This window comes from Pan paniscus, chromosome 20 (assembly GCF_029289425.2).
Source record: "Pan paniscus chromosome 20, NHGRI_mPanPan1-v2.0_pri, whole genome shotgun sequence".
In the NCBI taxonomy this organism is placed as follows: domain Eukaryota; kingdom Metazoa; phylum Chordata; class Mammalia; order Primates; family Hominidae; genus Pan; species Pan paniscus.
The window spans coordinates 43,014,316-43,027,341 of NC_073269.2; the positions used below are offsets into that span (position 1 = coordinate 43,014,316).

Consider the following 13,026-nt stretch of genomic DNA (forward strand, 5'->3'; position numbering starts at 1 on the left):
TATCCTTTTCCGCAGCACAATTCATTATCCAGTTTTAGAATCCATTGAGGATCCTGAATCTTTTATCCTATTGACGATTTTTAAATGGTGATTTTCAGGTTCCTCCGTTTCTTCTTGCACACTTTGTAGATTCTTAGCAAACTTCTAAAAATGATTTCTTCTCAGTAGACGTTGGACTTTGTTGCTTGACCTCCCATATTTTCCTATTTTCCATTTCTGTATCTTTTTTGTATGGGTTTTAAAGATATTTTATTATTTACTTTTGAATGATTTGTTTTTATTCCAACTTTATATTTTCATTTTCTATGAATACTTTTTTCACTTAGTATTTCTTTCATATTATTCTATTCTTGTATCATGTGGCGTAGCTTCTCATATCCTTATGAGAATATATGTTGTGACTTTTGATGTTTTCTTTGTTCTCCTATATAGTCTGTCTTCTGAGTTGCTTTGGTTGCTTTGTTTACTGTCTTTTATCTTACAGGCTTTTCTCAAATATCTAATATTTGCCTATTTTTTGTTTCTGTTGTTTTTGTATATATTTAAGATATACAACATGAGGTTTTGATACATATTATGAAATGGTGACTGTAGTCAAGCAAATTAACATGTTCATCATCTCACATAGTTACACTTCTTGTGTGTGTGTGGCAAGAGCACCTAAAAATCTACTCTCATCAAAAATCTAAAATACAATACAATGTCATTAACTATAGTCCTCATGTTGTACATTGGATCTCTAGACTTATTCATTCTACATGTCTGAAACTTTGTATCCTTTGACCTGCATCTCCCCATTTTCTCCCTGACAGTCCCTGGTAACTACCATTCTGTATGCTATTTCTGTACTTTTTTTTTTTTTTTTACATTCTACATATAAGTGAGATCATGCAGTATTTCTCTTCGTCTCCCTTATTTCACGTAGCATAACGTCCTCCAGTTTCATGTCTGTTTTGTCAAATGGCAGGATCTCTTTCTTTTCAATGGTGAATAATATTCATTTATATATATCACAATTTCTTCATCTGTTCATCCATCAGTGGGCACATAGGTTATTTTCATGTCTTGGCTATTGTGAATAATACTGCTTTGAACATGTGAGTGCACATATCTTCATGAGGTAGTGATCTATTTGTAATTTAGAGTGGGCCCTAAGAAGCTGTATGCTATATATTTTGTATGTTGATTGTTAGACTTTTATGGGTACTTAGTTCCCTCCACTTCTTAAGTTTTTCTGGGGTTCTGCAGCATAAATCATACACTTTTTTATACACAAAAAGTGTAACTATGTGTGGGCTTTCCTTACTTTTAGTTAAGATTATATCTTTTTTGATTGGTCATTGTTTATCTTACACTTTCAACTTAAAATGTTGGCTGGGCATGGTGGCTCATGCCTGTCATCCCAGCACTTTGGGAGGCCAAGGCAGGTGGATCACTTGAGGTCAAGAGTTCGAGACCAGCCTGGCCAATATGGTGAAACCCCACCTCTACTAAAAATACAAAAATCAGCCAGGTGTGGTGGTGGGCACCTGCAATCCCAGCTATTTGGGAGGCTGAGGCAGGAGGACCACTTGAACCTGGGAGGCAGAGGTTGCAGTGAGCTGAGATTGTGCCATTGCACTCCAGTCTGGGTGACAAGAGTGAAACTCCGCTAAAAAAAAAAAGGGGGGGGTGGGGTGCCAGGCCTGGTGACTCATGCCTGTAATCCTAGCACTTAGGGAGGCTGAGGTCGGGAGTTCAAGACCAGCCTGACCAACATGGAGAAACCCTGTATTACTAAAAATACAAAATTAGCCAGGCGTGGTGGCACATGCCTGTAATCCCAGGTACTCAGGAGGCTGAGGCAGGAGAATCACTTGAACCCGGGAGGCGGAGGTTGCAGCGATCTGAGATCATGCCATTGCACTCCAGCTTAGGCAACAAGAGCGAAACTCCGTCTCAAAATAAATAAATAAATAAGCCGAAAATGTTTTGTTGCTGCAGCTACCTCTTTAATTTCCTTTTATGTGGTGGTTTTGTTCTGTTTTACAAATTCCTTTTCATTCCTTTTAGTGAGGTTTTGGAAAGCGTACGGGGATAAATGCACGTGATCCACTTGAGCTTCTTCAGAGAAATTATGTTGTATGTCTAGAGAAATCTAGTTTTTAGACGTTTATTTGTAAGGATAATACATTTTGCAAATAATTTATTATATTATTCAATAAATGCATTTAGGTTTTTTTTGCATGTACCAGAGTTCAAGTTGATTAAATTAATAGATATTATCTTCGTCTTCATGAAGCTTGGCTCTATTGTAGCAGACAGAGATTAAACAAGCATTCAAACAAATATGAAAAATTTAACTGTAGGGAGTGGATATGTAAATTACCTATTATCAAAACAAAACACAAAGAAAAGAGGAAAAAAGAGCTCTGAGAAATGATAGTAGAGTGTGCATAATTCAGACTGAACATGTAGGAAATATTTTAAAGATACATCATTTAGCAGAGACCTAAACCACTGCCAGAAACTTGCAAGGCCAAGAGTAGGGGCAGTGGATATAGGGGGACATTTCAGGCAGATGAAACCATGATGGGGATGGGTCGGTACAGTTTTGTGCATTTGAAGAACTATGAAGACTACTGTAGCTACAGCTTATTGTTGGGTGGGGGGTGCAGGGAGGGATATTAGGTTGAAGAGACAGGCAGATCACTGAGGAACTTTTAAGAGCGAGTTCATTTTGAGCAGAACAGTTCCAGGCTAAATATCACTCTGGGTGCTAAGGGTGCAAAACTGGAAATGCAGGCAGGTAGAAGAAATGCTGGTTTAGTGTCCAAGCAAAAGATAATTTTGATTTGGATTAGCCAGTTGGAGACTGAAAGAACAATTTCAAGACATATTTAGACCTGCTCTAAACAGGATTGTTATGTGAGTTGTAGAAAGAGATTGGTGCTGAATGTTTTCACTTTTTGGGGTTTGAGGTATTCACTCAAGGCCTTAGATAGTATCTTTAAATCCATTCCCTTTCCTAGCCTCTACTTTTGAGGCAAATAAGTCTCCCAAAATAATAAGCACTGCATAGTTACTTTATGCAAGTATGTAAGTAGATTTGGTGTGATCAGAATCATTCCATAATCATCAAAGATGAGGTTCAGGATATTTATATGTCTTCATCTTTCTTGCAATCTTCTAGTAGTATCACATTGCCTCCTGTCTTGTCTTCCCTTTCCTCTTATGTTAAAACCAGATTCTGTTCCTCTGCTGTAGCCCTTACTGAGCTCCGTCTTCTCTCAATGTTATCATCATAGAATTTGGAGGCAAACTTATTTCTTAAATGGCATAAACAAACCACATTCTAACCACAGATGAATCTTCCCTCTCCATAGCTCATTCCATACTCATTTAGCACGTTAGTCTTTCATTGGGAAACTGCTCTTTGTGGATTATCTTTCTTTTCTGTCTCCATCAGTTTATATGCAAATTATGTTTATTACTGAAACATCCCAGATTTTCCACCCCAGGAAAAATGTAGTACTCCCAACAACCCTGATAAATGAATATGAGAATTACTCTCATTTATAAATGTTTATAGCACTAGATTCATCTCTTAAAAAATTAAGACAGGGCCAGGACATCTGTATAATTACGAAGCTTTCAAAGTCTGCAGGACTTTTAAACTAAACTAAACTACTATTTAAAACTACTATTTTAAATAAATATCTAAACTACTATTTAAAAATAATCTGTTTCCTGAAAACCTCCTCCACTTTCTAGTCTGACTTTTACTCATTTTCTCTGCTTCCCTAATCTGTTTTTCAAATTGCCCAGTCATATGTGAGAACTGTATAAACCACTCAATTTTTATGAAAATTAAATTGTAGTTAAGTCTTTGGTATCTATTATAAACGTTTAATCTCTGCCAGAACACAAAAAAGTGAATGTTTGCTTTTATATTTTCTTTCAGACTATGAATCAAAGTTGAGACCAAGAAATTATTTCTGAAAAAGGATATGGAAAACCTTACAAAACACAGCATTGAGTGTTCAAGTTTCAGAGGTGATTGGGAATGTAAAAACCAGTTTGAGAGAAAACAGGGATCTCAGGAAGGACATTTCAGTGAAATGATATTTACTCCTGAAGACATGCCCACTTTCAGTATCCAGCATCAGAGAATTCATACTGATGAGAAACTCCTTGAATGTAAGGAATGTGGGAAGGATTTTAGTTTTGTATCGGTCCTTGTTCGACATCAGCGAATTCATACTGGTGAGAAACCTTATGAATGCAAAGAATGTGGCAAGGCCTTTGGTAGTGGTGCAAACCTTGCTTACCATCAAAGAATTCATACTGGTGAGAAGCCTTTTGAATGTAAAGAATGTGGGAAGGCCTTTGGTAGTGGCTCAAACCTTACTCACCATCAGAGAATTCATACTGGTGAGAAACCCTATGAGTGTAAGGAATGTGGGAAAGCCTTTAGTTTTGGATCAGGCCTTATTCGACATCAGATCATTCACAGTGGTGAGAAGCCTTATGAGTGTAAGGAATGTGGGAAGTCCTTTAGTTTTGAATCAGCCCTTATTCGGCATCACAGAATTCACACAGGTGAGAAACCTTATGAATGTATAGATTGTGGTAAAGCCTTTGGCAGTGGTTCAAACCTTACTCAACATCGGCGGATTCATACTGGTGAGAAACCTTATGAATGCAAAGCATGTGGAATGGCCTTTAGCAGTGGTTCGGCTCTTACTCGGCATCAGAGAATTCATACCGGTGAGAAACCATATATATGTAATGAATGTGGTAAGGCCTTTAGTTTTGGATCAGCCCTTACTCGACATCAAAGAATTCATACTGGTGAGAAACCTTATGTATGTAAGGAATGTGGGAAGGCTTTTAATAGTGGCTCAGATCTCACTCAGCATCAGAGAATTCACACTGGTGAGAAACCCTATGAGTGTAAGGAGTGTGAGAAAGCCTTTAGAAGTGGTTCAAAACTTATTCAGCATCAAAGAATGCATACTGGAGAGAAACCTTATGAATGTAAGGAATGTGGGAAGACCTTTAGTAGTGGTTCAGACCTTACTCAACATCACAGAATTCATACTGGTGAGAAACCCTATGAATGTAAGGAATGTGGGAAGGCCTTTGGTAGTGGCTCAAAACTTATCCAACACCAGCTAATCCATACTGGTGAAAGACCCTATGAATGTAAAGAATGTGGAAAGTCCTTTAGTAGTGGTTCAGCTCTTAATCGGCACCAGAGAATACACACTGGTGAGAAACCCTATGAATGTAAGGAGTGTGGGAAGGCTTTTTATAGTGGCTCAAGCCTTACTCAGCATCAGAGAATTCATACAGGTGAGAAACCTTATGAATGTAAGAACTGTGGGAAGGCTTATGGGAGGGATTCAGAGTTTCAGCAACATAAGAAAAGTCATAATGGTAAGAAACTCTGCGAATTGGAAACTATAAATTGAAATTACGTGCCGAAGGAAGGACTCTAAACATATGACTTAAGAAAATTCATAGTGGTGAAAATCTCTACAAATAGAACTAAGGTACAAATGCCTTACTTATGCTTCACAGGTTAGTCAAAGAATATTTATACATGAAAAAAATCACCCCAAATAAAATAAATATTTGAAGATCCTTATCTATATTCATTCCTTCATTACTTTTGGAAAATTCTTACTTGTGAATGTTAAAAATGAAAAAATCATTTATTGTATTTTGCCTCAACTTTAAACATTGGAAAACTCATTTCTGGGTTAATCCTACTATATTTTTTCAATGGTCTTTTTTTTGTATTATACAGAATTACTGATTCATTGAAAAATTACTTTATTTATTGCCAGTCTAAATTTATCCTTTTTTTCTTTCCTGATTATCCTAACACCATTTATTCAATAACCTTGTCCATTTTCATATTGTTTTTTATTGACTATTTGATGGTAAGTTACATTTTTATTCACATAAAGCTTGGATATCAGGTCAGTGTTTTTTTGTTTTTGTTTTTGTTTTTGTTTTTTTTGAGACGGAGTCTCACTGTCACCAGGCTGGAGTGCAGTGGTCCAATCTCGGTTCACTGCAACCTCCACCTCCCGAGTTCAAGTGATTTTCCTGCCTCAGCTCCCGAGTAGCTGGGACTACAGGCGCCCGCCACCACGCCCAGCTAATTTTTTGTATTTTCATTAGAGATGGGGTTTCACCATGTTGGCCAGGATGGTCTCAATCTCTTGACCTCGTGATCCATCTGCCTCGGCCTCCCAACGTGCTGGAATTACAGGCATGAGCCACCATGCCTGGCCCAGTGTTTGTTTTTTAAATTTATATATATGTATCTATGTCTCATCCTGTTTATGGTCAATAACTGTTACTTTTAAGTATCCTTTAATACCTGTACCTTTTGTTTTAGAAGATTGTTTACTTTCCTTTTATAAAATTATACTCTCCATTTTAGCAAAACAGCTTTCCCTCATCATAATGTAGATAAAAAGAAAAAAAGGATATGGTTACCTGTAATCTTACCAATCATAGATAATCACTGTCAAACTTTTGGAGCAAATCCTTTAATACTATCTCTCATTGTTTTGGAAACAAGGTGTGATTATGCTATACTATAACCAGCCCTTAATATTTTTTGTCTGTAAATATGTTGTTACCATTTTATTGGCTTTATAGTATTCACCTGTCTTTATCAAACCCCAATTTTGTCAAATATTAAAAATTTTGCCATTATAAACACTTACCTTGATGGCCCCTTTTCAGTGTGTCTGATTTATTTATTTATTGTTCATTTCAGAGATAATGTATCAATTGCTTTTGCATATAAAAGATTTTTACATTACAGATAAAGCCGGCCTTTCCTTTGAGCAGCATTCCTGGCCTCAGTTCCTTTCCAATGTTAACCAATTTACTTATTCTTCCAGATCCTTTTATATGCATCTGTAACATACCTATGGTAATGTGGGTAGAATCAATACCTCAGAGCCTTATTGTGTGGATTCTATAATTGTGCCTATCACATAATAAATGCTTAGTGAATGTTACCCATCACTATTATCTTCTCAAGCTTCATTTTTATTATTTCTAGAAAAACTTTTAGCCATGATCCATACCTTACTCAACAACAAAGACCTCATAATGGAGAAAGACATTCATTTAAATGAATGTAGGGAAAATTTGATTGACATTCTTTCCTTGTTGAATAAGAATATTTGCTGCCAGGCACAGTGGCTCACACCTGTAATTTCAGCACTTTGGGAGGCCAAGGTGGGTGGATCACTTGAGGCCAGGAGCCTAGCCAACATGGTGAAACCCCATCTCTATTAAAAATACAAAAATTAGCCAGGCATGGTGGCGTGTGCCTGTAGTTCCAGCTGCTCGGGAGTCTGAGGCATAAGGATTGCTTGAACCTGTGGAGGTTGCAGTGAACCAAGATTGCACCACTGAACTCCAACCTGGGTGACAGAGCAAGGCTCTGTCTCAGAACAAAATAAAAATAAATAAATAAAAAATTGTCCTACAGAAAAAATAATAAGATTATAAAGTGTGAGAAGACAAATACACTATAAAATTTGTACCAGGGTAGAAGTAAAAAAACTATGGCAGTTTTCTCCATTGAAATCCAAATATTAATTCAGTACTCATCTGCATGATTCTTTGCTTAAAAATAAAATGCAGGCAGGCACAGTAACTCTTGCCTGAAATCTCAGCACTTTGGGAGGCTGAGGCAGGAGGATTGCTGGAAGCCTGGAGTTTGAGACCAGCCTGGGTAACATAGCAAGCCCCCATCTCTACAATAAAAGTTTTAAAAATGAGCCAGGCATGGTGGCCTCCAGCTACCAGAGGCTGAGGTGGGAGGATCAGTTGAGCCCAGGAATTCAAGGCCTCAGTGCACTATTATTGTGCCACTGCACTCCAGCCTGGAAAACAGAATAAGATCCTGTCTCTAAAAATAAATGAGTAAATTAACTAAAATCAAATACATTATTTTTTAAATAAATGGCACTGAATAGATTACATAGCAAAACCTGTGAGGACCTGTAATATACAGAGGAAATTTTATAGCTCTAAATTCATTCATTTGTTAGAATATTAAAGAAATTGTAAATAAAGAAACCAAGCATATAACCCAAGAAGCTGGAGAAAGAATAACTACAACAAAAACCCTAAGGATAATGGGAGGGAAAAATAATTTTAGAATAAAAAAAGCTAGATCAATCACAACCTGCTGTTTTGAAAACAAAAATAGTAGCAGTTCTCATAAATAAAGGTATATGAACATGAATGCAAAAGCGACATTACTCTAGAGACTTTACAGATTACAGGTTGAGCATGCTTAATTTGAAAATTCAAAATCTGAAATGCTCCAAATTCCAAAACTTTTTGAGCTCAACATTATGCTCAAAGATAATTTCAGACTTCTGGATTAAGTATGCTCACCTGGTAAATATAATGCAGATATTCCAAAATCCAAAACACTTCTGGTCCCAAGCATTTTGAGGGATACTCAGCTTATGTTTATTACGATTACATGTAACCTTTTAATAATTATTTTGAAAATTGAACATTTTAGTAAAAGGATTTTAATCACCAGAACTGACTCAAAGTGGCATAGAAATGGGTATTATATAAGGGATATAAAGCAAAAACTATATCTAGGAAGGCTGGGGGAAAAAACCCTGTAGCCAAAGTCTCTTTTATACCCCCCAGTCAGGTCCCTTGAGTGAATATTCTGGCATTCAATCACATTTTGCATCGGAAAGAACAAAAGATGAAAATATATCAGCATTAGTATATTTTATGTCTTTTTAATTTGAGATAATTAGATTTTTTAATTTTTAAAAAGAATGGAATAGGAATCATTAAAAACAGACTAAAGTAACTTATGAAATCTTAAGATGCTACATATAAAATACATCACTTTAAATATAAAACTAATTTTTAAAGTCCTGCAGATTAATCTGTTGGAGATATATATTGAAACCCACTTTCAGAGACATTAAAATGCGGGGTAAAAAGTGCATTTTAGAACTGATAAACTACTTCGTCAATGATTTTAATGGTTCCTTTTCTTTAGATTTTCAAATTCGTTGATATTGGCAAACAGAATTGGCTTTCAGTTTTCAGTCTCTGTATATATATTTGTATTTCTACTCATAGTTTTATTTTTAAACCACTTTATTCCTCTAAATTGATTTGAAGGAGTCCCATTCATTTTACTTGTTTTTTTTTTTTTAAAAAAACCTTATCTGGATTTTCTTCATGCTTTTGACTATTTTTGTTTGCTTTTTCTATTTCAAAAATATATTTCACTATTTTCTTTTTATTTGTGTGTATTTCTGTTGAGTACATGTGCTTGGTTAATATATTTTCAGTCTCTTTTAAATTGGAAGCATTTAAGGCTACAAGATTTCCTTTGACTATTGCTGTATCTGGGGCCCACAGTTTTTTTTTCTTCTTGAGATGGAGTCTCGCTCTGTCACCAGGCTGGAGTGCAGTGGCGTGATCTCGGCTCACTGCAACCTCCACCTCCCAGGTTCAAGTGATTCTCCTGCCTCAGCCTCTTGAGTAGCTGGGACTACAGGCATGCGCCACCACGCCTGGCTAAATTTTGTATTTTTTAGTAGAGACGGGGTTTTACCATGTTGGCCAGGATGGTCTCGATCTCTTGACCTCGTGATCCGCCCGCCTCGGCCTCCCAAAGTGCTGGGATTACAGGCGTGAGCCACTGCACCTGGCCCCATAGTTTTTTAAAAATTAACTTCTAGATAATTATTATTTTAATCTTGATTTCTCTTTGATTCACTAGTTACCTAGGTGTCTGTATGTTTGTGTGTTTCTAAATTTTCAAAAACCTGTGAAAAAAATTTAGCATATGAACTTATAATGTGTGTGATCTGTGAAACTTCATTAAAAAGTTAAAACATTAATTTATTATTTGTGGCCAAATATACGTTAGGTTTTTAATACATTTTATAGATATATGATGTGAAATAATATATATTCTCTATAAAACACAAAGTTCTATTTAATTATATTAAGCTTCGTGATTACATTATTTAAATATCCTCTGATTATTTTGTTTAATTCTGAAAAGTGGGCACAAAACGCCCAGCTATATTATTTCAAGGTCTTCTGTTAATATAGGGGTTTTACTTTTTATGTTTGGTTGCTGTATTTTTCACTGTGATATTGAATTCCAATTTCTCTAATATTGAAAATTCTGCTTTGGCCAGTAGAGCTGCACTAGGTCTGTTGTGTCAGCTTGTTCTAGGTATATATCCTTATAAACACCATATAGTTAGTGTTTTATTTTTAACCCAATTTGTTTTTGTATTTTAATTGGAGAACACCATATATCTATAGGCAGGCTTACTCAATTTCTATGAAATCACCTTTTAAAATATCTTTTTCTATTAAAGAGCAGAAAAGTAACTAAAATTCTCAAACTCTGTTGCTCTTTCCTATGTAGCTACTCATGGTCATTTAATGCATCGTTTCTCTTCATCTCTCTGTTCCCTAAAGATTGAAGTTTTCTAAGACTCAGCCTCTGACACATTTACTAATTATACTTACTTGCTCCTTGGTGATTTCACCCCCGTGGGTTTGTTTCCCTTGAACTCCACACTCACTACGTTCAGTAGCCTTCTCTACACTTCTACTTGAATTATTTTTATTTAGGTATATAAAATACTGGTGGCAATAGCATAAATCCTAAGTGTTAAACTTGATGAAGTAATATTGTACACCTATGTAAGCACTGCCCAGACTGATATACATTTACAGCCTAAGGAGGCTTCTTTGTGCTGCTTTGCTATTAATATTCCATTGCCCAGAAATAGCCCCTCTCCTAATTTCCGTAACCAGAGATAAGCTTACATGTTTTTCCACTTCATGTAAATGGAATCGTACGCTGAACCCTTTTTGTGTCTGGTTTCTTTTGCTCAACATTATTTCATGCAACAATAAGGATGGCTCTCTCAGACATAATATTCATTTTTATTTATGTAGTGTTTTATGGGAATTGCACTGAGTTAGAGAAACTGAAGTCTGAAGGAATAGTTTCCACAAGACTGCCGTCATTTCAGACACCAGCCACAAGTTCAGAGGTTCCAAGGGCTACCCATACTTCAGACTAGCTGACTACAAATTTGGGACTTGTCATGACTACCCTTGATAATTCAGTATAATAATTCACAGAACTCAAGATAATACTATACTTATGATTACAACTTATTTGTTTATTTTTATTTTTATTTTTTTTGAGACAGAGTCTTGCTCCTGTTGCCCCGGCTGGAGTGCAGTGGCACGATCTCGGCTCACTGCAACCTCCGCCTCCTGGGTTCAAGCGATTCTCCTGCCTCAGCCTCGTGAGTAGCTGGGATTACAGGCACCCGCCACCATGCCCAGCTAAATTTTTGTACTTTTAGTAGAGACGAGGTTTCACCATGATGGTCTCGAACTCCTGACCTCAAGTGATCTGCCCACCTCAGCCTCCCAAAGTGCTGGGATTACAGGCATGAGCCACCGCACCTGGCCTATGATTACAACTTTATTATAGTGAAACGATACAAATTACAACCAGCCAGAGGAAGAGACACATAGAATGAAGTCTGAGAGGGGTCCAAAGATGAGTCTTCTGGTCATCCTATTCCTATGGAGTCCTGGATGGCATTACCTCCTTCCAGCTACAATGTGTACTGATAAAATAAGTGTTGCAATCCAGGGAAGCTCACCTTAGCCTTTGGTTTCCAGTGTTTTTCTTGGGGTTTGATAACATACTGCCCACATAGCTGACCTTTGTCTTTCTGCCCTTCTTGCTGGTTTGTCTAATACTGTTTGTCTGCCATTTCTCCAGAAGTCAAAACTGAGATAGCATGTCTCAAAGCACTCGTCATAAATCATGTTATACTGTCGGGTGGCCATCCAAAGCTCCCAGCCAAACCAAGACACTGTTATTGGGCAGGACATTCCAGAGGCCTAGAGTACCCCCAGTGGGCCTCCCAGTACCCAAGGTAAAAGCAAGACCTCTCTTTGGGTGAAGTTAATTTATCACTATTCAGGAATATACTTTGACTTACTCATTCTTTGGTTGATGGGTATCTGTATTGTTTCTACAGCTCTGGGAACCTTCTTATACATGTCTTTATGTAGACATATTTACTCTTTTCTATTGGCAGTATACTTCAGAATGGAATTGCTGAGTCAGAGATAGGCTATATTTAGTAAATGTCAGTTTTCCAAAGTGATTGTACAAATTTACACTCCCACAAAGAATCTGTAAGGGTTTCATTTGCTGTATGTCCTCTTCACACTTAGTATTGTATAGTCATTCTAATGGGACTATACTAATGTATTAGTTACTAGAGTTATATATAGAAATATTATATAACTATTATATAGTTACATATGTAGAAAGTTATATTTTCACTTCCTAACGACTAATAATGTTGAATACCTTTTCATATGCTTGCTTACTAGCTTTTTTGATATCTTGTATGCAGGATTGGTAAGACTTTGGCCGTTTTAAATGCGTATCGTGTCTTTTCCTTATTGCTTTGTGTGAATTCTTTGTGTATTTTGGATCTGATTTGTTTGCTAGATATGTATGTTGCAAATGCCTTTTGCTTTGTGGCCTGCATTTCCACTCTCTTAAAGGTATGGGTTGATGAATTGGAGTTTTTTAATTTTAATGAACTCCTGTTTATCAACCTTTTTCTATATATGGTTAGAACTTTGAGTCTTAAATGTTTGTGTGCGTGTGTGTGTGTGTTTCATGCCTACAAACTCATGAAGGTATTCTCTTTCTTCCCCTAGAGGCTTTATTTCACCACTCATATCTTGCCTGGGATTACAGGTGTGAGCCACCGTGCCTGGCCTATGATTACAACTTTATTATAGTGAAAGGATATATATTTCAACTAGCCACAGGAAGAGACACATAGAATGAAGTCTGAGAGAAGTTTGGTGTACAGTATGAGATTTAGTGGGTCAAGTTTAATTATCAATACTCCTACAGATATCCAAGTTAATCCAGCATTA

General features: G+C 36.6%; 1 protein-coding gene across 5 annotated transcripts in view; it reads left to right on the forward strand.

Annotated features, from left to right (window-relative positions):
* Positions 1 to 13,026, forward strand: part of ZNF345 (zinc finger protein 345) — a 104,940-nt gene that overhangs the window by 74,780 nt on the left and 17,134 nt on the right. For 2 of the 5 annotated variants that reach the window (XM_034945310.3, XM_008960814.5), the window contains exon 3: positions 3,944 to 6,727. The exons of 2 other annotated variants lie outside the window; for them this stretch is intronic. In XM_034945310.3, coding sequence (XP_034801201.1) covers positions 3,990 to 5,456 — 1,467 coding nt within the window. In that variant the 5' untranslated portion in view covers positions 3,944 to 3,989 and the 3' untranslated portion in view covers positions 5,457 to 6,727. Of the gene's footprint in view, positions 1 to 3,943; positions 6,728 to 13,026 lie in introns of those variants that run through there. One more of the 5 variants, XR_004667860.3, reaches the window with a different exon arrangement.